This window comes from Littorina saxatilis, linkage group LG1 (genome assembly GCF_037325665.1).
Source record: "Littorina saxatilis isolate snail1 linkage group LG1, US_GU_Lsax_2.0, whole genome shotgun sequence".
Lineage (NCBI taxonomy): Eukaryota > Metazoa > Mollusca > Gastropoda > Littorinimorpha > Littorinidae > Littorina > Littorina saxatilis.
The window spans coordinates 69,647,722-69,672,373 of NC_090245.1; the positions used below are offsets into that span (position 1 = coordinate 69,647,722).

Genomic DNA, 24,652 nt, shown 5'->3' on the forward strand with positions numbered 1-24,652 from the left:
AAGACAAAAAGGAAGACATTTCAAGAACTGCACTCTTAACCCCCACCCCCACGCAGGCAGGCAGGCACACACACACAGAAAATATACCTAGACTGTCGACTAAAAAAACACCTCCTCCTCACCGCCACCAGAACCCCCCCCCCCCCCCCCCCCAGCCAAATCTGATCTTTCTTTCTCTCGCCTCGCTCCCCTCCCCATATCCACCCCCCCCCCACCTCATTCCACTTATCGCGTATAGCCTCCCCCCAACACTTAAATGCCAGAAAGGTCGAAGTTAGCCTACAGCTCTGGAGGTTTAGATGTAAATACTGTTTGAAGGACCAGAAAAATTAGTTCTGGAAATATGTCATGTACAGTTTTTGGGTTTCTTTTAATTTTCGTCAGAAGAAAGAAAAAAACTCGTTATGCATGCGAAAGTAGAAAAATGGTTCATTTAGTTTATAATTTCCGTTGTCTACAATACTAGTGGCCTGCAAACAAATGGAACTCCTCCGCATAACACCGATAGATCCTGACCCGATTGTAAAGAAAACTCGGAGAAGAAAAGAACTAAAATTATGAAATGCATGAAGAAATACAATATTAAAGGATAATCAAATTCACAAGAATAAATCAACTTTTTTGTTTTGTTTTCTTACTTTTTTTGAACGAAGCGTTCATTGAAACAGAAATAGAGCCGGAATACAAACATCCATCCATCGATAATAGGGAGATTCAAGAGACAGCACGTTTCGTTTTGCAGCTCGTTTCGTTTGGTGAATGAGTCACCCCGCGAAACGGAACGTGAAACGAGACGGCATAGGCCACAGACAAGATTTAGATGTATTCACGTTTCGTTTCGGAATGAAGGAAGGGCGATAAATCTTCAAGTGAAATTATCACGTCTGTCCTCGATCAGAATGGGGAAAAAAAACCCTAGGAGGTGGTCCAGAATCGGGCATACTTTGATTATTTTCAGTCCAAATAAATCACACAGACTTTGTTTATACAAAATCACATACGAAGCCAGAATAAAAATTCGATGCGATGACCTACTTCTGCTTCGCCATTTGCTTTCTTCACCATGAAGTTGGATAAATGTACCAGGATCAGCACCCTTCAAAATATTTCAGTTCACAACAGTTGTCTACCTCCAATGAACACATTCTCAGCGCTGAAAGACTGTGAAAGGGTTGATGAATCTAGCAATGCATAAAATGGCCAACAAATAAAACTGTTAGTGTGCAAAAATACTCACAAAAGTTGACGAAATATTGTTCGTTTTTTGGGGGTGGAAAACGTGACTGCGTTTTGACGTTCCACGTTCCGTTTCAGTTGACCTTCACCTTTCCAGCGAGAGACTCCCGAAATGATGACGTTTACCACGACTTCAAAACGAAACGTCCCGACGTTTCGTTTATTAAATCTCCGTACAGTAACACTGTCTTCTGAGTTGAAGCTTAGATAAGGGAATGAACCGATCATGTTTACAAATATGCAGATAATGAATGTACAGACCTCTCTAGTATATCAACAACTTAATCATCTTGAATAGATGATGCTCCAGGAGAAAAGTTGTACCTTTATTTGTCAGGCTTCCCACCACAACACAAAGAAAGCTAGCTAATGTGTCGATAATCTTGGTCGTTACGGTTTGAGTCGTTGGTTGTTTCTCATTTTGGATGTTCCTTTCCCAGTGTTGGTTTGGTCTCTTGTTTTTTCGCAGCAATAATCTGACGCTTACTGAGTGGTGATAATAAACTTTGCTTTATATAACAGATGGAACGCGGCGACACTGATTTTGCTTGTGTGGTGTGGGGTCCTCGTTTTCTCAACGATATAATGACACTAATTGGTTGATGATAATTAATCTATTTTGCTTTACTTATAACAGACGAAGCGAGTCGACACTGGCCCGGCTTCCCTTTGTACGGTGTGGGTTTCTCGTTCTCAGTGCTAAAATGACACAACAATGACATAATCAACTGTGCTTTATGACAGACGAAAAGCTGCGCCCCTGGTTTTGCTTATGTGGCGATGGTTCCTCTTTTTACACAATGCTAAAAAGACGCTGGCTTAATGGCGATGATCAACTTTGCTTCATAACAGACTGAGAGCGGCGATTCTGGTTTCCTGTGACTGCTGTCGGTTTCTCAAAGTACGAAAGACCTCTATTTAAACACAAAAACAAAGAAAGGAATGATACAACGAATAATGTAACAATTGTTACATTATTCGTGGCGGATGTAGCTTTTCCTTGAAATTGCTATCGAGATTTTCTCTATAAATATAATTCACTAGAAAACACTAGACTAATAATTATTGTGATGCACACAAATTCGTGCGTGATGATGCGAATGACCCTTCACCCAGTGAGGTCAAGAACAAAGGGCTTGTAAGAGTGTCCAGGAGAAATTATTTTTGCTTTCTTACTTTCGAGGTTTTTCTTAACGGGAGACTCCGGATATAAGAAATAATTTTCTCTTATCCGAGAAAAAACAAATGTCATCATATTTTTGGAAATGCATTGCATTATATGCCCGCAGGCAGGTGCATGAATGTGTATGTGATAATGAATGTTTATGTTTGTAATTTTATGTCGTTGGGATAAGTATGTGCGTGCGAATTAATATGTGTATTTTAATATGTTATTCCCGACTTGTAGTAGGGTTTGGGACATAGCACATGGTGGCCGCCATTATTAGCCTCGGCTTTCCCATAATTTTTTGAGTCATTTGAGAAAAAGTGACTCTATGTAATCGGTCAGTGTTAGTCTGTCCGGCCGGCCGTCCGGCCGGCCGTCCGTAGACACCACCTTAACGTTGGACTTTTCTCGGAAACTATCAAAGCGATCGGGCTCATATTTTGTTTAGTCGTGACCTCCAATGACCTCTACACTTTAACGATGGTTTCGTTGACCTTTGACCTTTTTCAAGGTCACAGGTCAGCGTCAAAGGAAAAATTAGACATTTTATATCTTTGACAAAGTTCATCGGATGTGATTGAAACTTTGTAGGATTATTCTTTACATCAAAGTATTTACATCTGTAGCCTTTTACGAACGTTATCAGAAAAACAAGGGAGATAACTAGCCTTTTCTGTTCGGCAACACACAACTTAACGTTGGGCTTTTCTCGGAAACTATAAAAGTGACCGGGCTCAAATTTTATGTGAACGTGACTCATTGTGTTGTGAATAGCAATTTCTTCCTGTCCATCTGATGCCTCATATAATATTCAGAACTGCGAAAGTGACTCGATCGAGCGTTTGCTCTTCTTGTTGTATGTGTGTGGGGCTTTAAACCTCCTGTTAAAATACACGTGGAAAAAAACACTTTTGGACAAAAATTAAGATAAGTGTCGTCGCGGTTTTGTTTGCTTGTTTTGGGGTGGGTACTTTTTCCGACATCAGGTCCAATCTTTTTCGTTCTGTAACTTGTTCTTTTCTCTGATTCTATGTTCCTAAACCTGTATTCGTAACTAAAAATGTGTCTAGTTTCTAATGGAGTTCCATATCGATACACACCGACACATATTTTGCAAGCACAAGAAGAGTAATTGCTATCTGAATGTACATATTCAAAATTATGTACAATACCAATGAATAATTATACAAATTAGATTGTTGTTTGCTTTTTTAAGATAGAATTTCTGTTTATTGTTTTACCAATATTTTTGTTTGTTACAGGAATAGAACAAAAGGTTAATGAAATCTATTTCTCTAACACAATACGAGCTATGTTAAATCTGCACTATGGGATTTACCCATTCTAACAACAGAATATTTATGGAATGTAGTACGAAGGTTACACACAACGCAACAGTCTTAATCTTGTTTCTTTCATTAAACTGGTAACATTGTTTTTGTACAAGCTCGAAACCGAATTTATATTTCCAAAATAGTGCTGTAATAGGTTTGCCTACTGTGTTTTGTTAAAGGCTGCCATATTCGTAGCGTTCATTAATTAATTCATATTGTTTACATGTGCCAATAATGTTATAAAACTGTACCTAAGGGGATAAAATAACGATTGGCTGTGGCTTTCGAACACAGAAAAAATTATTTCAGTATTGCTAAGTGGTGTTGATAGTGTCGAATGTAAACAGAACAGTCTCAAACGCCATCTTTGGTTTACAAAACGTCAAGAAGTGACTTCAACGGTCTAAAAATAGCTAAACAATGCAATAAAGAATTAATTATTTCTCGTAATTGGTAAGGACTTCAAACCTAAAACTTTGCAGGAAGCTTAATTTATACATCCCCGCAACGATGGGAAAAGCCCTGGAAGTAATTAAACTAATTAAATAGGACTATGTCAGCCTTTAAGAATTATTCGGATCTGCAGGGAATTCATGAAAAACGTTTGACAGCAAAGGTGTGTGCCCAAAGTGGGTATCTGATTGGCTGCGGACCTGGGTGCACGAAGCGGGCGTTCTGATGGGCTGTTATGACTGTTAGCCCGGAGAGAGAGAACGAGGGGAGAGAGAAAGAGGGAGTGGGGGTAGGGGTGGAGGGGGAGGGGGTAGAATCAGAGTATAACGGCGTGTGTCTATCTGTCTGTGCATGTGTGCGAGTGGCGTCATTGATTCTGCAAAAAGCGTGCCTGCCATGTGAGTGACATGTGATTTTTGAGAGTGGATGCTAACCCTAACCCACGACCTGCCGACTCAAAACGCAGTACGCTAACCGTTGCGCTACAGAAAAATTCTTGCATTTGGGGAAAAAATAAACTAGTAATCCAAAAGAGGTCAGAGGCATAGGCACCCGATATTGAACTCGGTACATTACAGAAGAGGAACTTTTTTTCGTGTTTCTTTCTAGAGATGTTTTTCTTTTTCAGCAAGATATAACGTAACAAAGCAGACACATGTTTGGTTGTCTTTATAGAACCTTTTCTTGAACATATATGGGGGGGGGGGGGTTAAGACACTGGTGATTTGTAAGTCTTCATACCGGTGTCTTGTGCCTTTGCTTGTCCCCCAAGCTGTTTTGCAACTTGGAGGGTCTGACAGTGAATGATTTAGGTCAGTCCCTCGCATGGTTTGATATGCACGAGGAAAACGGGAAATGACTGGGTTTTTTTCTGTTTCTTGTTTAAAAAAACTTTTTCGTCCGGTAGACACTCGTTTTCATATATGGTAAACTGTGCAATCATGTTATTTTGCGTGGTGGGTAATAACACTGCCTTTGGCTGAATGCTGCAAGAGGTTTAATGGTTTACAGCGGCTATTAACTTTTTGAAAGATAATCGTATATTCATGTGCTGATGCAGGTTTTGGTTGTAATATCTGTGTGTGTGTGTGTGTGTGTGTGTGCGTGTGTGTGTGTGTGCGTGTGTGTGTGTGTGTGTGTGTGTGTGTGCGTGTGTTTCCGTGTGCATGCGTTCTTGGTTTGTATTTCCGATGAATACAATTTTGTGTTTGTGAGTAATTGTGAATGTTGACATTGATGTAAATAGGTATGACTAAGTACATACTTTTCGCATCAACTTGTTAAGAACGTGTCGGTGTTCGTGAGTTCTGTGTCTCTATATCTGTCTCTCTCTGTCTCTATCTCTGTCTCTGTCTCTGTATGTCTATCTGCCTGTCTGTCTATCTATCTCTCTCTCTCTCTCTCTCTCTCTCTCTCTCTCTCTCTCTCTCTCTCTCTCTCTCTCTCTCTCTCTTTGACTGTTATTTGCAAGCAGAAAAAGACCCCAAGGGAAACAGTCGTGTGACTCAATTTAACCAAGACTCTTCAATTTGTGTCACTCGCCGTGTCCAAAGTGCCAGGCGACCAAGACAAGTTGGCAGCTACTATTTCATGCGAACATAACAAGAACCGCAACTCAGGCGATTTACTACTCCCGCCTGGGTCACATGAACCGACGTCAGCATTGTAAAAGCATGATGACGCTTCCAGCTCCACAATTTGGTGTCGTTAAAGGCACACTTCTTCTGTGGAAACCGTTCGACTTTCTCAGAGCTGCCAAGGCTTGTACATGGAATTAGACCATCCTTCAAATTGATCACGTTCTAAAATATTGAACAACATAAGGGTTTTTCAGTGCACAGTGAGAATTTTTATGAACTGATTTCGTAAAAGCCACTCGTGGGCATTTTGTTGTTGAATTGATTCCGTAAAAGCCTCGAGTGGCATTTAAAAAATGTAATTCATTACAAATTCCATCTGTGCTCAGAGAACACCCAGGCTGTTTATGTTGGTATGTGACCAAGTGGAGGAATGATTTTGTTTTTATCCCATTTAAAAATTTAGCCTGATCTGAGAGGGTGATGTGTGTTCACGGAAAGGAGTGTGCCTTCAATCAATTATTGTCAAGACAGACTGTGCGATCAGCTGTAATCTCAATTTTTGCGTCAACTGCGAAGGAGCAAACTCCGATGCAAAAATTTTTCTTTTTACATTTAGTCAAGTTTTGACTAAATGTTTTAACGTAGAGGGGGGAATCGAGACGAGGGTTGTGGTGTATGTGTGTGTGTGTGTGTGTGTGTGTGTGTGTGTGTGTGTGTGTGTGTGGGTGTGTGTGTGTGTGTGTGTGTGTGTGTGTGTGTGTCTGTCTGTCTGTCTGTCTGTCTGTGTAGAGCGATTCAGACCAAACTACTGGACTGATCTTTATGAAATTTGACATGAGAGTTCCTGGGAATGATATCCCCGGACATTTTTTTCTTTTTTTCAATAAATACCTTTGATGACGTCATATCCGGCTTTTTGTAAAAGTTGAGGCGGCACTGTCACACCCTCATTTTTCAATCAAATTGATTGAAATTTTGGCCCAGCAATCTTTGACGAAGGCCGGACTTCGGTATTGCATTTCAGCTTGGTGGCTTAAAAATTAATTAATGACTTTGGTCATTAAAAATCTGAAAATTGTAAAAAAAAAAAAAATTTTTTTTAAACGAACCAAATTTACGTTTATCTTATTCTTCATTATTTTCTAATTCCAAAAACATATAAATATGTTATATTCGGATTAAAAAGAAGCTCTGAAAATTAAAAATATAAAAATTATTATTAAAATAAAATTTCCGAAATCGATTTAAAAACAATTTCATCTTATTCCTTGTGGGTTCCTGATTCCAAAAATGTGATATGTTTGGATTAAAAACACGCTCAGAAAGTTAAAAAGAATAGAGATAAAGAAGAGCTGGCTATCCTTCTCAGCGCAACTACTACCCCGCTCTTCTTGTCAATGTCACTGCCTGTGCATCGAGCGGTGGACTGACGATGCTACGAGTATACGCTCTTGCTGTAAAAATGCAGTGAGTTCAGTTTCATTCCGTTAGTTCGAGAGCTTGACTAAATGTTGTAATTTCGCCTTACGCGACTTGTTTTTATTGCATGTGACAAATCCGAATTTAGAAAATGTCTATCCTGTGGCAAATTCTTAATTTTAGTTGTCATTTCCCTTTTTATTTGTTGCTCAGTCACTGCGAAAAACAACGTTGCACGTCGACGTCCGACGTTTAAAAGTGCAATTTGCGCACGTCCTAAAGTATTGCTCGACTACATTGGTGCAAAAATAATCCTGAATTTTGCTCATATTAACTTAAAACAAGAGGCGAAGCCTTCAAGGCTCACGTAAGAAATCGACAAACAGTAACACAAACTCAATCACTCCGTCACACATACACACATACACACACACACACACACACACACACACACACACACACACACACACACACACACACACACACACACACACACACACACAGTAAGCATAGGTGACACTGTGCAAGAAAGCGAGACACTAGATCTAGATCTGTCTGTCTGCATGTAGCCTACTTACAGGGACACGACTGCCAACTAGTCTCGGCCCGCTCAAAATAACAATGACCGAGACTTTCAGTAATTCCTTCGCGTGACGTCTAACCCTCTTACGTCATAATGTGACGTCTTCAAATGACGTAATGTTAAAGTTTCTACCACAGACATACACACGCACGCACACACGCACGCACAGACAGACAAAGTTACGATCGCATAGGCTACACTTACGTGAGCCAATAAAAAGGGTTTAGAAGTGCAAGTTACAATAAAACAAAATCTGCTACAACGCATGCAATAATATTTACACCATAAACTAGGATTATACAAATTGTATGTTCACCAACAACAAACACAAAACTGCTTCAAAAATCTAAATTTAAAAGAAAAATGCACGAAGGAACACAACAAGAAAGGCTAATGTGTGGAACGTTTCTCTTTTAGGAGGTTCATCAAAACATGCAGTTGACGGCAGCCCACTGTTGTGACCTTTAATCTTTTTTGTAACGTAAGGTGGAAATTATACCTGCGCGGAGTCAGCGGCGCTGCATGCTGCCATAGGGATTATGACGAGCACTTGGCGAGTTTTCTTTTCACGCAACGTGTAGTGGGCTGGGGAAAAAAGAATTACTTCAATAATCTGCAGTGCGTCGTCTGTGCCGCTGACTGCGCAGGTATAATTTGCCCCTAAGCGGTCTGTTGATTCGGATTTGTTTTTGAACAAAAAAACAATGTCTTTCTTTTTAACAGTTGTCCACAGCAACATTTTACATCCTTTCTGTGTACACGCGTTTGGTATATTGATTAAAAAAAAAATGTTAAAACACTCCGGAACTGAAATGGACTTAACTAAATGATAGCTTTGTTTTCAGACAGGATGGTTTCCGGCCGACCTCCCTTTCAGCTCCTAACCTTTCAAGTCTGACATTTAAGTATCGTTCTGAGCGAAACATCTTCCTTTCGAGTTATTTGACTGCAATACTGTTGTAAGATATAACTCGATATCCATATCTTTTCAGGATGGAATGAACGCTGCGTGAGGGTGTTATTTACTTATCGTGAGATTTTTTTCTCTGCGATGTAACCCCAGTAGTAATGATATAATAATTAATGTAATACGTGTCTGTATGCAGACATGGACTGTGTGCAAGGTTGAATTTCAATTCTCCTGCACGGGTTAATACAGATTAATGTATCACTCTCAATGACATGTCTCACCTCTGCGATGTATATACCTCTACTGATATGTTTTATATGTGTCTGTCTGCAGGACTAGACAGACGGCTCCATTAATTTTTCGTTCCGTGAAACGTTTTCCCCTTGCAATGGTGACTCCACTGTGACTAGAATCTTGGCAACTGTTTGTTTGCATTACTGGACAGCATGCCAAATTGATTTTCACTCTTTCGATATATAACTCTACGGTGTAATATGTTTGAAATCTGCTTTGTGCAGTACTGTAAAGTTTGCCAGGTTCATTTTCACTGTGCGTTATATCACTTTATACAACTCCTGTAATGCAACCGAAGAGTGGATTAAATCTAGTTGATTATTTTTAGACAAGTGGGAAATTAGAACGAACTACTTTACACCCAAAAATCACACGTGGATTATTCGAAGTTTGAATAAAGAAGGCTAAAAAATAATCAATACTAGAATTTATTTTTAGAACATGACATCATTTCAAACCTAGACGAATGGACCCTGTTGCGGAAGAATACCGTAACGTTGACTCAAACTGTAACAACAATGGCTGCTGCGAGCGACAGTTTTGATCTGAATGTTGATTTCAATGATTGGGATTTCACCGAATTAACTCCAGTGGAATCAAGGGACATTTATGATGACCCGGCTGCTGCACCGGTGTAACACGAGAAAATTACTCCCACGAGATTTTTACTCCGGAGTAAACATTTCGTACGAAATACGTACTCCCTTTACGAAAAAAGCACTCCCCCATTGCACGAGAAAATTACTCCCCAAGACAGGTGAGTTCCGAGTAAACATTTCGTACAAAAATGTTACTCCCCTGACGAATAAATAACGAATAAATTACTTCACCCCAACACGAGCAATTTAACTTCCCATGCCAGGTGTACGAAATTTTTACTCCCTTGTCCCCTGTTAGTCTTGGTGGTGGAAGGCGTGGAAGGAGGGTAGCGCGACATTCGTGTGCGCGAGATCACTTATTGGCATTATCCCTTCGCCCGCATCCCATTTTTGCGTACGAGATTTTTACTGGAAGTAAAAACAAGTCGCGTAAGGCGAAATTACTACATTTAGTCAAGCTGTGGAACTCACAGAATGAAACTGAACGTAGTCCGCCGCTAGTGCAAAAGGCAGTGAAAGTGACGAGCCTGTTTGGCGCGGTAGCGATTGCGCTGTGCTTCATAGCACGCTTTACTGTACCTCTCTTCGTTTTAACTTTCTGAGCGTGTTTTTAATCCAAACATATCATATCTATATGTTTTTGGAATCAGGAACCGACAAGGAATAAGATGAAATAGTTTTTGAATCGATTTCGGAAATTTAATTTTGATCATAATTTTTATATTTTTAATTTTCAGAGCTTGTTTTTAATCCAAATATAACATATCTATATATTTTTGGAATCAGAAAATGACGAAGAATAAGATGAAATTGTTTTTGGATCGTTTAATAAAAAAAATAATTTTAATTACAAGTTTCCGATTTTTAATGACCAAACTCACTCATTAGTTTTTAAGCCACCAAGCTGAAATGCAATACCAAACCCCGGCCTTCGTCGAAGATTGCTTTGCCAAAATTTCAATCAATTTAATTGAAAAATGAGGGTGTGACAGTGCCGCCTCAACTTTTACAAAAAGCCGGATATGACGTCATCAAAGGTATTTATCGAAAAAATGAAAAAAACGTCCGGGGATATCATACCCAGGAACTCTCATGTCAAATTTCATAAAGATCGGCCCAGTAGTTTAGTCTGAATCGCTCTTCACACACAGATAGACAGACAGACACACAGTGACATACACCACGACCCTCGTCTCGATTCCCCCCTCTATGTTAAAACATTTAGTCAAAACTTGACTAAATGTAACAAGTCGCGTAAGGCGAAAATACAATATTTAGTCAAGTAGCTGTCGAACTCACAGAATGAAACTGAACGCAACGCAACGCAGCAAGACCGTATACTCGTAGCATCGTCACTCCACCGCCCGTGGCAAAGGCAGTGCCCGTGGAATTGACAAGAAGAGCGGGGTATTCGTTGCGCTGAGAAGGATAGCACGCTTTTCTGTACCTCTCTTCGTTTTAACTTTCTGAGCGTGTTTTTAATCCAAACATATCATATCTATATGTTTTTGGAATCAGGAACCAACAAGGAATAAGATGAAAGTGTTTTTAAATTGATTTCGAAAAAAATAATTTGATAATAATTTTTATATATTTAATTTTCAGAGCTTGTTTTTAATCCGAATATAACATATTTATATGTTTTTGGAATCAGCAAATGATGGAGAATAAGATAAACGTAAATTTGGATCGTTTTATAAATTTTTATTTTTTTGTACAATTTTCAGATTTTTAATGACCAAAGTCATTAATTAATTTTTAAGCCACCAAGCTGAAATGCAATACCGAAGTCGGGGCTTCGTCGAAGATTACTTGACCAAAATTTCAACCAATTTGGTTGAAAAATGAGGGCGTGACAGTGCCGCCTCAACTTTCACGAAAAGCCGGATATGACGTCATCAAAGACATTTATCAAAAAAATGAAAAAAATGTTCGGGGATTTCATACCCAGGAACTCTCATGTCAAATTTCATAAAGATCGGTCCAGTAGTTTAGTCTGAATCGCTCTACACACACACACACACACACACACACACACAGACACACGCACATACACCACGACCCTCGTTTCGATTCCCCCTCGATGTTAAAATATTTAGTCAAAACTTGACTAAATATAAAAATGGGGAGTAACAATTTCGTGGAGGGAGTAATTTTTTCGTGCCTTGGGGAGTTCTTTTCTCGTACGAAAAGTGTACTCGGAGTAAGAATTTCGTACGAAATATTTACTCCGGAGTAAATTTTTCGTGGAGTAAAAATTTCGTGTAGCACCGGCACACAAAAAACGGCGATTCAGCGCGGTATCTGACAGTGTACTAGAGTTGTGCGCCTTGAATCACTGTCTGTCTCGATCGCTCTCTCTCACACACAAATGTCCCTTGATTCCACTGGAGTTAATTCGGTGAAATCCCAATCATTGAAATCGAAATTCAGATCAAATCGTTAGCTAAACGTGAGTTCGACTTTTAATACCCTCACAAGTAAAGTTTGTGTCAGAATCGAGGGGACTATTTGAATGACGCGCATTTGACACCCTGAGTGATTAGGCTGAAATGAAATTGCCTACAAAATGTCGTCTGCATGACTGCATGTTCGACCCGTGTTGTTCGTTGTGTAAATAACTTAAACAATGACGACAACTCGTTGATTACTGGAAAATAAACCCTCGTGGGTATTTGCAGCCGCTTGGTAATTCACTCGTGTGACTCGGGCGGGGATGTAGCTCAGTCGGTAGCGCGCTGAATTTGTATCCAGTTGGCCGCTGTCAGCGTGAGTTCGTCCCCACGTTCGGCGAGAGATTTATTTCTCAGAGTCAACTTTGTGTGCAGACTCTCCTCGGTGTCCGAACACCCCCGTGTGTACACGCAAGCACAAGACCAAGTGCGGACGAAAAAGATCCTGTAATCCATGTCAGATTTCGGTGGGTTATAGAAACACGATAATACCCAGCATGCTTCCTCCGAAAGCGGCGTATGGCTGCCTAAATGGCGGGGTAAAAACGGTCATACACGTAAAAGCCGTGGGAGTTTCAGCCCATGAACGAACAAACTGGTGTGACTCGTGTGCTCTGCACACTCGTGAATTACCAAGCAGCTGCAAATACCCACTCGTGGTTTATTTTCCAGTAATCAACTCGTGGTCATTGTTTAAGCTCTATATACTAACGGTGTGGTATGTTTTATATTATACCTGTGTGCAGTACTGGACAGCTATGCCAGATTGATTTTCGCTCTGCGATGTATAACTCTGCGGTGTGGTACTGCACAGTTTGCCAGGTTTATTCTCACTGTGCGGTATATCACTATAATTATACTAACGGTGTGATATATTTTATATCTGCCTGTGTGCAGTACTGGACAGCATGCCAGGGCTGAACAGTCGCAAGCCCTGGGTGATCCTGTGGCACTCATACCGCCGTGCCTGTCTCTGTGGGGACGGCTGTGACCGGGCCCTTTCAAGAGAAGGTAGGAGAACATGCGACCCAGACAGAGTTGTTGTTGTTGGTGGTGGTGGTGGTGGTGGTGGTGGTAATACTATTTTCAGCACTGCCGTTGTTGGTAGTGGTGATTTCGCCGCATACACTGCTTCTTTTTAGCCATGTACCTGGTTTCTGTCCCTCTTTAGGGCGAGGGTCAGATGTAAAAAAAAATAAGCAGTTCACTGCTTAGTCTATTACCCTCGTTAAATAAAGGATTGTCGAACATTTATTTTTGCGTAAAAACCGGGTTTATTTGTGTCGTTGGTAGATCGGTGTCTCTATATATAAAATAAGAATGGCAGTGCTTACTAATGTGTAAAAAGTATGTTTCAAGTAACATGGTCATTTGTCACTATATTTCGTTACATGCATTATGTTTTTCAGTTGTTATTTTTTTCTTCAGTTAATTATTAACGATAAATGTAATTTCATCTGCGCTTTTATTTCGACCTACTATATCCACACCAAACATAACCATAAGAAATGAAAAATGGAAATGACTGACTGTATCGTCCTCTCTTTCAGAATCTATAGTCTCCAGTTGCTCGAGCAAGAACGGAAGAGGGCCTGTGCGCAGCAACCTTCTGCGCAGGGCCAAGCGAAAGTCGCTAAGGATGTCGGTCGTGATCGTCCTCGCCTTCATCGTGTGTTGGTCTCCGTATTACATCATCTTCACCGTCTGCGTGACCTTCTTGGACTGGAAGGAGATCGACCCCAAGACCCTGTTGTGGTTCTCCTTCATCGGCCTTTCCAACTCTATGCTCAACCCCATCATCTACGGGGCGTTCCAGCTTTGCAAGGTGCATAGACACAGGTTTGTTTCACACGCTGCTTGTAGGTTTACCCCCTTCCTCTGTTGTGCGTGTGTAGAAGTAGAAGTACGTAGTAATGTTGTGTTTGTATACGTGTTTGTGTGTGTACATGCATGTGTGGTAAAGGAGATTGTGGGTCGGTTTCGCGTGTAAATCCGGGACTCGGGATGGTTTCTTGTTTGTTAAATGGCGTCTTGAGTGAAGAGTTGCCAGTCGTTAGTACAGTGGATGGAAAGTTGTTTTCAGGTCGATATTTTTGTAAAGATCGTTGTAACCTTCTTGTCGAAGGAACGTATGCTAAAATACGGTAGTAAGTGTGCACCTAACAATATAGAATTTTTACAGTTGCAAAAATAGAATATGTAGCCGAATAGAAAGAAAAACAAGTCGCGTAAGGCGAAATTACTACATTTAGTCAAGCTGTCGAACTCACGGGATGAAACTGAACGCACTGTATTTTTTCACCAAGACAGTACAGCTTCGTCAATCCCCGCGTGAAGGAAATCGCTCACCTCCCACGTGCAAAACGTAGTGATATTGACACGCCAGATTAGCGCGGTAGCGTATTGTGCTAAGCAAGAAAGCGCGCTTTTCTGTATTCTTGTTAACTTTCTGAGCTTGTTTTGAATACAACCTATCATATCTATATGTTTTTGGAATCAGGAAATGATAAAGAATAAGATGAAATCATTTTTGGATCGATTTCTTCAATTCTAATCGTAAGATTAATTAATTTATTTTCGTTAATTGTGATCACATTTTAAGAGTAAACGTGTCATATATATATATATATATATGTATATGAGACAGTGACAAAAGGTCAGGTGTCATGTCTACTGTCCCGAATGACACACGATTGCTGACATTTCACCATTGCCAAAAGAATAAACAAATAAGAAATAGGTAGAAAATGAATGTGAAAACTGACTTTGATTGTTGATCAGTATTTTCTATACCACTAACAAATATCTACTTACACATAGCTGTTTGGCAAATGTATGTTGCATGGGACACACTGACATAAAAGTGGAAGATGTTTTTCCCTCTAGAGAAACTACATATCATGTTACACTTTTTGTGCTCTTCCATTCCAGTTGGCAATCAATTGTTAACGCATGTTATTAGAAAAAATAGAACGAAAACAGATTAGATAGAATGAAAAATGTACTGGTGATGTCATTTGGGACATACTGACATGAAAACGTCACCTTTTGTCATTGTCTCATATATATTTAGATTCAGAATGTGATGAAGAATACGATGCAATCAATTTAAAATCTGTTTGCGAAAAATCGATTTTAATGACAAATTTAATTAGCAAACTCATTAATTAATTTTTAAGCCTTTAAGCTGAAATGCAATACCAAATTCCGGGCTTTGTCGAAGATTACTTGACCAAACTTTCAACCAATTTGGTTGAAAAATGAGAGCGTGACAGTGCCGCCTCAACTTTCACGAAAAGCCGGATATGACGTCATCAAAGACATTTATCAAAAAAACGAAAAATATATCTGGAGATACCATACTCAGGATCTCTCATGTTAAAGGCAGAGTAACCCTCCCGTAAACAGTCACAGATACGGTCAGGCTTTTACACACAGTACAAACACCCTTTCATTTAAACACTCACCAATTGAGAACATCCTAGGTGCCCTCCGTAAAGAGCGAACAATTTTCAAAGAATTTATTTTTGCGTGGTTTATCTTACCCCTGAGCCATCGTGAACCCGTGTGATCCAGTTTTCCCCCTTTTCACAATGCAGTCGTCATAGTTAGTCATTTGAATGCGACTCGACGTGAGCTTATCTACAATAGCACGTTTTTTATGCACGAAACAACGGCTGTGGTTCACAAGAACTCTAGCGATGGCTTTTGACTGTTGAGAGGAACGGCGATTTGCACTGATAAACCGGGCCGTCGTCTGCTACGACCCTTGCGTGACCCTGCTTCCGGGCTTTTCTTTTTTTAAACTTTCACAACTTCGAATTGTTCTGATCTTGTCTTGATGAAAAACGAATTCTTTTATGATTAAAGAATGTTTGTGTAACAAGCTGTCAATTTATCATTTAGATTTTAAAAGTTAGGTCTAGCGCAAAAACGAGGCGCCATTGTTCTTCAGGGCCAAGTCCACGAAAATAAATTCTTGGAAAATGTCTCACGCTCGACAGAAAGCAGCCAGGATGTTCCCGTTCGGTGAGCGTTCAAATGGAAGTATGCTTGTACTGTATTTAGACGTTCGGGGAGCTCTGTGATGGTTTACGGGAGGCTTACTGTGCCTTTAAGTTTCATGAAGATCGATCCAGTAGTTTTCTCTGAATCGCTCTACACACACACACACACACACACACACATACACCACACCCTCGTCTCGATTCCCCCCTCTACGTTAAAACATTTAGTCAAAACTTGACTAAATGTAAAAACCAGCCTTGCAAAACTGGATTTATTTTATCTATTTTGGGTATGTAGTGTACATGATTTTTTTCTCTCTCGTCCGGCATGCACCTATACAAGAGTACAGGTACACACACTGCCGATTACTGGTCATGACAGCCCAGAAGAATGCATTCGCGTTTCGTGATTTTCCCCGGAGGTTACCGTCCAAGTTGATTGATAGCACATTTCCGATCGAGAGTCCGGTCAATTATTCTGTTTGTCTGGCAGCTGTGTCTTACCCTTTGTCTGTCTCAAACTCAGTCCGTGTATGTGTCTTTATATATGTCTCTGTCTTGCTGACTGTTTTGCTGTCTCTATCTTTTCTCCTGTCTGTACAAGAATAGATTGCTGATGCTTCATGCAAACGATCCACTGACTTCTTAATCAGCGTATGCCCAATGCGTTGGAGGGGTTTAAGTTGTCATCGTCCCTTCAATTTTCTTGTTATCCCATCGAAAGGCTCTAAGGATGAGTGCGGTATGCGAGGGAACCCGTCGTGTCACCCCTTCGGCTTTAATTGCTTTCACTGCGTTCCTTCTTGTGTCATCATGTTCTTGAAGAGGTGCTTAGTAGAGTGTTTGAATGCAGCTTTAATGAAAACGAATATAATATTCTTGTTATCGTATTTTTTCAAAGCTAGCCAGAGGGATAGTGAAGAGTAGTGTGTGTGTGTGTGTGTGTGTGTGTGTGTGTGTGTGTGTGTGTGTGTGTGTGTGTGTGTGTGTGTGTGTGTGTGTGTGTGTGTGTGTGTGTACATGTCAGAGTTGGAGACTGAGAGCCAGAGATGGGAACAGAGGCACCAGATCTTTTTCTTCACCCCTTCCTTCTCCCTCTTGTTCTTCTCCCTCTCCCTCTCCCTCTCTCTCTCTCTCTCTCTCTCTCTCTCTCTCTCTCTCTCTCTCTCTCTCTCTCTCTCTCTCTCTCTCTCTCTCTCTCTCTTTTCTTCTTTGTTTCAATTTCAACTTTGTGTAACAGTCTCATTTTCTCATATAAAGAGAGAAAGAGACAGAAAGACACAGGAACTCCTTAGCGAAATATGACAGTAAAACGGCGCGTTTGAAGTTTCCCCATGTCCTCCTGTCAGAACTCACAATTCGCGAGAGGACTTTAATTCTATGTTCTTAAAGGTTTTTGTTCTGTCTTTTTTTTTCTCCTTATTTTCCTTTTTTTTTTATAAAAAAAAGTTGCAGAGATTTGTTTCTACTTATTCTTTTTACTCTTTTTTTTCTGTCTCATACAAAATGAATGTCCATTCCCAGATGGAGAGACAGACAGACAGACAGACAGAGACTGAAAAACACAGCTCTAGACAGCGAGAAATAGAAAGAGCGAGCACCCGACGACTTTAGCACTCTTGTCAAATACGCGAAAAAGTAGTAGGAATCGACTTGGTAGCGTAGAGGAAGGCAGTAGAAGGTAGTACTTCCAGCTCGTTTCGCGAACATTACCTCAGGGTGCGGTAGGTGCGTTTCCACTCGTAAACAACGCTCCTTCCAAAGTCAACGAGCAAGTTCGGCTTGAAGATGAGGTCGGAGAAACAAATTAACCTGCTTCGTTCAACGGGATTTGCGACGTGATCGACGTCTCGCTACGCCAATCGGCCGGTCGTAACCTTCAACCGATGCCCATACCACAGGGTGATGGCGTGCATTGTCTTTGGAGCAGAAAACAAGGGAGAAGGTGTTAGCTCTCTGCTCCCTCACGAACTGAACTCATCAAAAACCTGGAGCTAATTGAGTTTCATGAGGTTTTTAGACTTAGTGGTTTGCAGAAAGCCAAACGTCCCTGCGAAATATATGCGATTTTCGGAAATACCTCCATCGGGTTTGTATGGGTTGTGAAAGAGTGAATACCCTTGCTTTTCCTCGGGCAAATATGTTATTCTTGGCCTTCCGACTTTGGCTTAAAGCACTGAGATCGCAACGTTGATATACGGTTGTTGTTTGTCGATCATCGTTAGCTTCAAGCAAAAACGTTTCTGGCCGTAATTGACAGCTAGCCCTGGTTTGCAGCCTGAACCTTTCAAAGGAGGAAATTGCAAGGACAAAAACCAACTAGAATGTCCTTTACTGTCATACTTCTTGAAATGGATTTTTGACCTGTTGCCAAACTTGAGGACAATTTGCCAAGTCTGAAATAAGAAGTGTTTTCAGTGTCGGAATTGTGTTTATCCCACATACGTGAGAGAGACCACTCATTACATAACAATATCGTTCAAACCACACGTGTGTATAATTATCATGTAAATGAGGTCATGTCAAGCAAGTCTGGCAGGGACCTGTTATTTCAATGCTTGTGGTGCCAAAGTCACCGAGACAAACGTCATTATGGACAAACATTTGCGCTCGCTAATTCCCCTCGATGAATTTTTAGAACTAACACGTACGTCATGCTACACTTTCTAGAGTGACGTTTCTTTGCTTTGACGTAAGAGATTGCACGAAGCTATGGAAGAGATCGAGGTTTCAAAAGAATCGTCTTCTCGACTGCGGGACGTTTTAAGTAAAATACACGTAAGTACAGTATGTAGGATAAACAGAATACTACATGGCTTGCTGTGTCGTACCATATTTACACTCGTTGCTTTTTCAAATAGTGAACAGCTCGCTTTCGCTCGCAGGTCAATATTTAAAAAATCCCAAAAAATCGTGTAAATCTGGTACGACACCGCAAGCCATGTAGTATTCTCTATGTGTACAATACATTTTAGCGTTTACATTTCAAAACCTTTAACCTGCCATAAAGTCTTTTAAACAATGTTTGTTGTTGTTGTTTTGTTCGTGGCTGACTTTCCACCGAACCGCAAGTTCAGACTTGCTTCGGGGTTAAGCGGGTTTCTCCTATGCATTCGTGATCGCATAAATCCGTTTCGAAAATTTATCGGGGGTAAGCAAAGTCTTTGACTTAGTTTACAAAAGCTGATGTAACTGCTTCAAAATGCATGCAGAATAAAGTACATTCTAATTAGGTACACGTACATCAAACAGAATCGCAAATCAAACCATTCTCAGTACTTGTGCAGTCAAAATCTGGAAGAGGTTGTTGGTTTGTGTTTTATTGAAGGAGCATGCGGGCCAAACATTAGTGCATGAATATGTGTATCATTGTTGATGATGACATCGAAGTGGCAACAACACACACACACACACACACACACACACACACACACACACACACACACACACACACACACATACACGCACACACAGGTACACACGCACACACATAATCGCATATACACACACACACACACACACACACATAGACACACACACATTCTCTCTCTCTCTCTCTCTCTCTCTCTCTCTCTCTCTCTCTCTCTCTCTCTCTCTCTCTCTCTCTCTCGTTCACTCGGAGCCTTACCTGTTTGACTCATTTAATTTGTAGATTTTTTAAACAAATACATATCCGTATACTGTTTCTGCATGTAGAACTTTTATTTGCATGGTAGTTAGCTTTCCCTTTTGTTGCCTTTAGAATAGTGTAGAATCGATGTAGCTTCATTCCATAGTTTCAAAGCGCATGCGCTTCAAATGCAGTCGGTATTTGAGACTACTGCATGTATTTTAACAGCTAATTATGTGTATACTTGTTTTCATCATTCTTGAATTACAAACTCGTGATGCCTCGGTTGTCTGTCTGTCTGTCTGTCTTTCTGTATTTCTGTCTCTGTCTCTCTGTCTCTCTGTCTCTCTGTCTCTCTCTCTCTCTCTCTCTCTCTCTCTCTCTCTCTCTCTCTATCTCTCTCTCTCTCATTTCCTTTATTTTGTCATCATATTTCGAGGGTTTTCGTTATCTGTGTTAGTTTACTTGCTTTGCATGTCTATGTATTCGTTGCATTTTTATCAGTGCACGTTTCAATGTGTGTAATGCATTAGGTTTTGTTATTGCGTCTGTATGTAAGTCTGTGTCTACCTGTGTGTATGTCTTGGTGTGTCTGTGTGTCTGTATGATTCAAATTCCATTTCAACTTCCTGACTGTCCTTCAAAAGCAGGTTTGGAATAACTGCAGTCAGACCTCCGATATCATGTGTCTTTCTTTAGTTGTACACCCTTTTACCTCATAAACTATTGGATAAGGATAAGGATAAGATTTTATATAGTCCATGAGGGTAACCTCAACCTCACAGAAATTCGGGCTGCTTTCTCCCTGGGGAAAGCGAGCTGCCATACAGTATACGGCGCTACCCATTTTTTTTTTTTTTCCCTGCATGCGTGTATTCATGTTTCCAAGCCCTGAGACTTAATGCCGTGTGAGATGGAATTTTTTACACTTTATTCCAAGTCACACGGGTATTTGGTGGACATTTTTATCTATGCCTATACAATTTTGCCAGGAAAGACCCTTTTGTCAATCGTGGGATCTTTAACGTGCACACCCCAATGTAGTGTACACGTAGGGACCTCGGTTTTTCGTCTCATCCGAAAGACTAGCACTTGAACCCACCACCTAGGTTAGGAAAGGGGGGAGAAAATTGCGGCCTGACCCAGGCCTGAACACGCAACCTCTCGCTTCCGAGCGCAAGTGCGTTACCACTCGGCCACCCAGTCCATTGGGCAAGGTCCTTACTTGCTCTAACCACCTCAAGGCCACTTTGCCTATTATTCTTCAGTTTGTTTGCACTTTTCTGAGAGTAGGGGATGTGTGGGAGGAGGGGAGGGGATTGCGGGGGGGGGGGGGGGGTGCGTACACCCTTTTACCTCCTAAACTTTAGGGCAAGATTCTTACTTACTCTAACCATCTCAAGGCCACTTTGCCTATTATTCTTCAGTTTGCTATTTCAACTCGACGCTTTAAAAAAAAATATATCACTTTGTTATGAAGCTAATTTGTTGACTTTTCTGGGATTAGGGGATGTGTGGGAGGCGGGGAGGGGGTTGAGGGGGGGGGAGGTTGCGTAGAAAAAATAAGTGTCGTCGAATATCCCTCGGCTGTCTGAAAGATTGATTTAGGATTGTCAAGGCTAAGCATCTAATAATGGCACCGATTCCCCTCGAATACAAAGGGGTTCATAAAACTCGTGCGCGATAAACAGTGATCTAAAGTGCAACTCTGTAATAGTTTGTTTGTTAGTTTGTTGGTTTGTTTGGTTCTTTCTTTCTTTCTTTCTTTCTTTTCTTCTTTTTTATTAAGTACATACTAATACACTTGGAATTTCTTCTTTTTTTCTTTTTTTTGCAAATTGTAAGTGGTGTCTTTTGAGAGAATGAATTAATAAAACAAATCCCACTCAGCACAGTAAGCTGTCAGGTTGTTTATGTGTGCTGTTTCTAATGCTACTCTTACACTGTGCCGAATTGCCCTTGCGAATAGAATTTCCCAATAATTCCCAATGATCGGGACATGGTCGCAAGACATTCGTAAATGTGAAGATTTTCAAAATTGGGTTAAGCTTTTAATGACAGACACTTTTAGTAGTATTAATCACGGAGGGTGGATTTCAGAACCGTTTCCCTTCAAGTGTGGTATAAGACAAGGTTGTCCATTTTCACCCCTGGCCTTTATATTGGCTGTGGAAATACTTGCCATTAAAATAAGGAAAAGTGATATAACGGGTGTTGAAATACCCTCAAAGGTGGGTGAGGAGAGTGCCCTAAATATTAAACAGTTAGCAGACGATACAACAATATTTTTACAGAACAGTGGTGATGTTTTTAAAGTTAAAGATATAATAATAAAGTTTGCAAAGTTTTCAGGACTGACCCTGAATGTTAATAAAACCAAAATAATGAAAATTGGACAGCATTGTGGTCAGCAAAAGTTGCCCTTTGAGTGCTCAGAGAAGATTAAGATTTTAGGTTTATATTTCGCAAATAATGATAGAGCAATAAATGTTAAACAGAATTGGGTATTAAGAGTTCAGAAGATTAAGAAGTTGATTAAGATATGGAGTCGACGAGATTTAAGGATTCACGGTAAAATTGTAATAATCAAATGGTTTTTTTATTTCACAGTTAGTATTTGTGATGCAGACGATTGGATTGCCAGATCGAGTTTTGACAGAGTTAAATAGATTGTTTTATAAGTTTATTTGGCAGAGAAAGTGTTCGAATAAAAAAGCATTTGAACAAGTGAAAAGAAAAGTAATGAAGAAAGAAATAAGTGAAGGTGGGTTGAGAATGTTAAATGTGCACAGTATGCAAGAGTCTTTTTATTTACAATGGGTTGGACGTTTGTATGAAAAGAAGGGAGACAATTGGACGTTTATACTACTATGGTTTCTGGGACATGTTGTTTCAGGGTATGGTTGTTTTGATTTGAATGTTAAACCGAGTAAGGAATTGAATTTGACAATGATTGGAAGCCCATTTTGGCAGAGGGTAGTGTGGACACATTTGAGTTACAAGCTTAGGATGGAACATGATAAGATTGATGTAAACAGATTTTGTGGAGTAATGATTTGATTCGGTATAAAGGGAAAATGTTGTTTTATTTTTATTGGAAAAATGCTGGGATTGAAAGAGTAAGTGATTTGTTTATAGTGGAAGAAAAGAGATTGAAGTCAGCAGCAGAGGTATATATACAAATTGGAATGAATAATGCAAATATTTTATTGGATTATTGGGCATTAATAAACGCATTACCCAAAGTATGGATTAATTGGATTGAAAATAAACATATTATTGTCCAGATGGATAAGCAATTGTTTGATGGTAGCCTGTATATGATAAGAATAAGCCAAGTACGAAAAATGATATCAAAGAAAAGTGTAGATACTGCTGTAGAAAAACCTTGTGTATATAATTTTTGGTTGAGGAAGTTTGGTGTACAAGTAGATAAGGAAATTTGGACCCTTGACTATGTTTTCAAAGAAATGAGGTTAAGAGAATTGCAATGGAAAATTTTACATAACATATATCTAACAAATATTTTATTATGTAAGATGCAAGTCAGGGAGAATAACAGATGTTGTATATGTTGTACGGAAGTTGATTTTGTTGAACATTTTTTATGAGTGCATACCCGGTAAAGTTGTTTTGAACGAAGATAGAAAACTGGATAGAGGAAAAGGCTGGATTAAGGGTTAAGTTAAAGATGCAGGATATAATATTTGGCTATCAAGACACAAGTTGTAAAAAGATGAGAAATGTTTTAGAAATAACCATCAGAAATAGCTTTCCTCCACCAGTGGCTTCGCCTCCGGCTTCACAATTCTCTGGTTCTTTGTTGGATAGCTTCACTCCTGTATCTGAGCAGGTTGTTTTGAAGATCTTGAAGAACACAGTGCCAAAGTCTTGTGAGCTAGACCCCATCCCCACCAACTTGTTTCATGAAAACCTTGACCTTTTTCTTCCCATCATAACCAACATAATCAACTCTTCTCTCACTTCTGGCACTGAGTCAATGGACTTGAAAACTGCAGTAGTTAAATCTTTGATCAAGAAACCATCTCTGGATAAAAATCAGTTGAAAAACTATAGGCCTGTTTCCAACTTGCCATTCATTTCTAAAATTCTGGAAAAAGTAGTGCTTAGTCAGCTTCTCTCCCACCTTGAAACCAACAACCTCTGCAACCCTCTTCAGTCAGCGTATAGGGCTGGCCACAGCACCGAGACTGTTTTGCTTCGTGTTGTGAATGACATTCTTTCTGCTCTGGATAATGATGACCTATCAGTTCTGCTTCTCTTGGATAACTCAGCTGCGTTCGATACGATCGATCACTCTGTTCTGCTCTCTCGTCTCGAATCTGTTTTTGGCATTCACTCTACCGCTCTTCACTGGTTTACATATTCATACTTCTCTTCACATATCTACAGGGCCGTAGTCAGTATGTGTCTGTCAATAATCTCTCATCTCCTCCATCTCCTCTCTGTTTCGGCGTTCCCCAGGGATCAGTTCTAGGCCCAGTTTTATTTGTACTATACACCACTCCTCTCTCTGCCGTCATCAAGCAACACGCAGTCAATCACTACCTCTTTGCAGACGACACACAACTCCAACAAGCATGCACGCCTACAGAAATCCAAGTGGTGACGCACACTCTCCAAAACTGCACTTCAGATATTAAATCATGGATGACAAACAATATGCTCAAGTTAAATGATGACAAGACTGAATTTCTTCTTTTCTCTGGAGCAAAACGCAGTGAAACTGACGAGCCTGTTTAGCGCGGTAGTGTTTTCGCTGTGCTGCATAGCACGCTTTACTGCACCTCTCTTCGTTTGAACTTTCTGAGCGTGTTTTTAATTTATATGTTTTTGGAATCAGGAACCGACAAGGAATAAGATGGAATTGTTTTTAAATCGAGTTCGGAAATTTAATTTTAATCATAATTTTTATATTTTTAATTTTCAGAGCTTGTTTTTAATACGAATATAACATATTTATATGTTTTTGGAATCAGAAAATG

General features: G+C 40.1%; 1 protein-coding gene across 1 annotated transcript in view; it reads left to right on the top strand.

Annotated features, from left to right (window-relative positions):
• Positions 1 to 24,652, top strand: part of LOC138945828 (gonadotropin-releasing hormone receptor-like) — a 168,713-nt gene that overhangs the window by 116,976 nt on the left and 27,085 nt on the right. The window contains exons 5-6 of the mRNA XM_070317371.1: positions 12,927 to 13,040; positions 13,580 to 13,949. Of these exons, the coding sequence (XP_070173472.1) occupies positions 12,927 to 13,040; positions 13,580 to 13,949 (484 nt within the window). The remainder of the gene's footprint in view (positions 1 to 12,926; positions 13,041 to 13,579; positions 13,950 to 24,652) is intronic.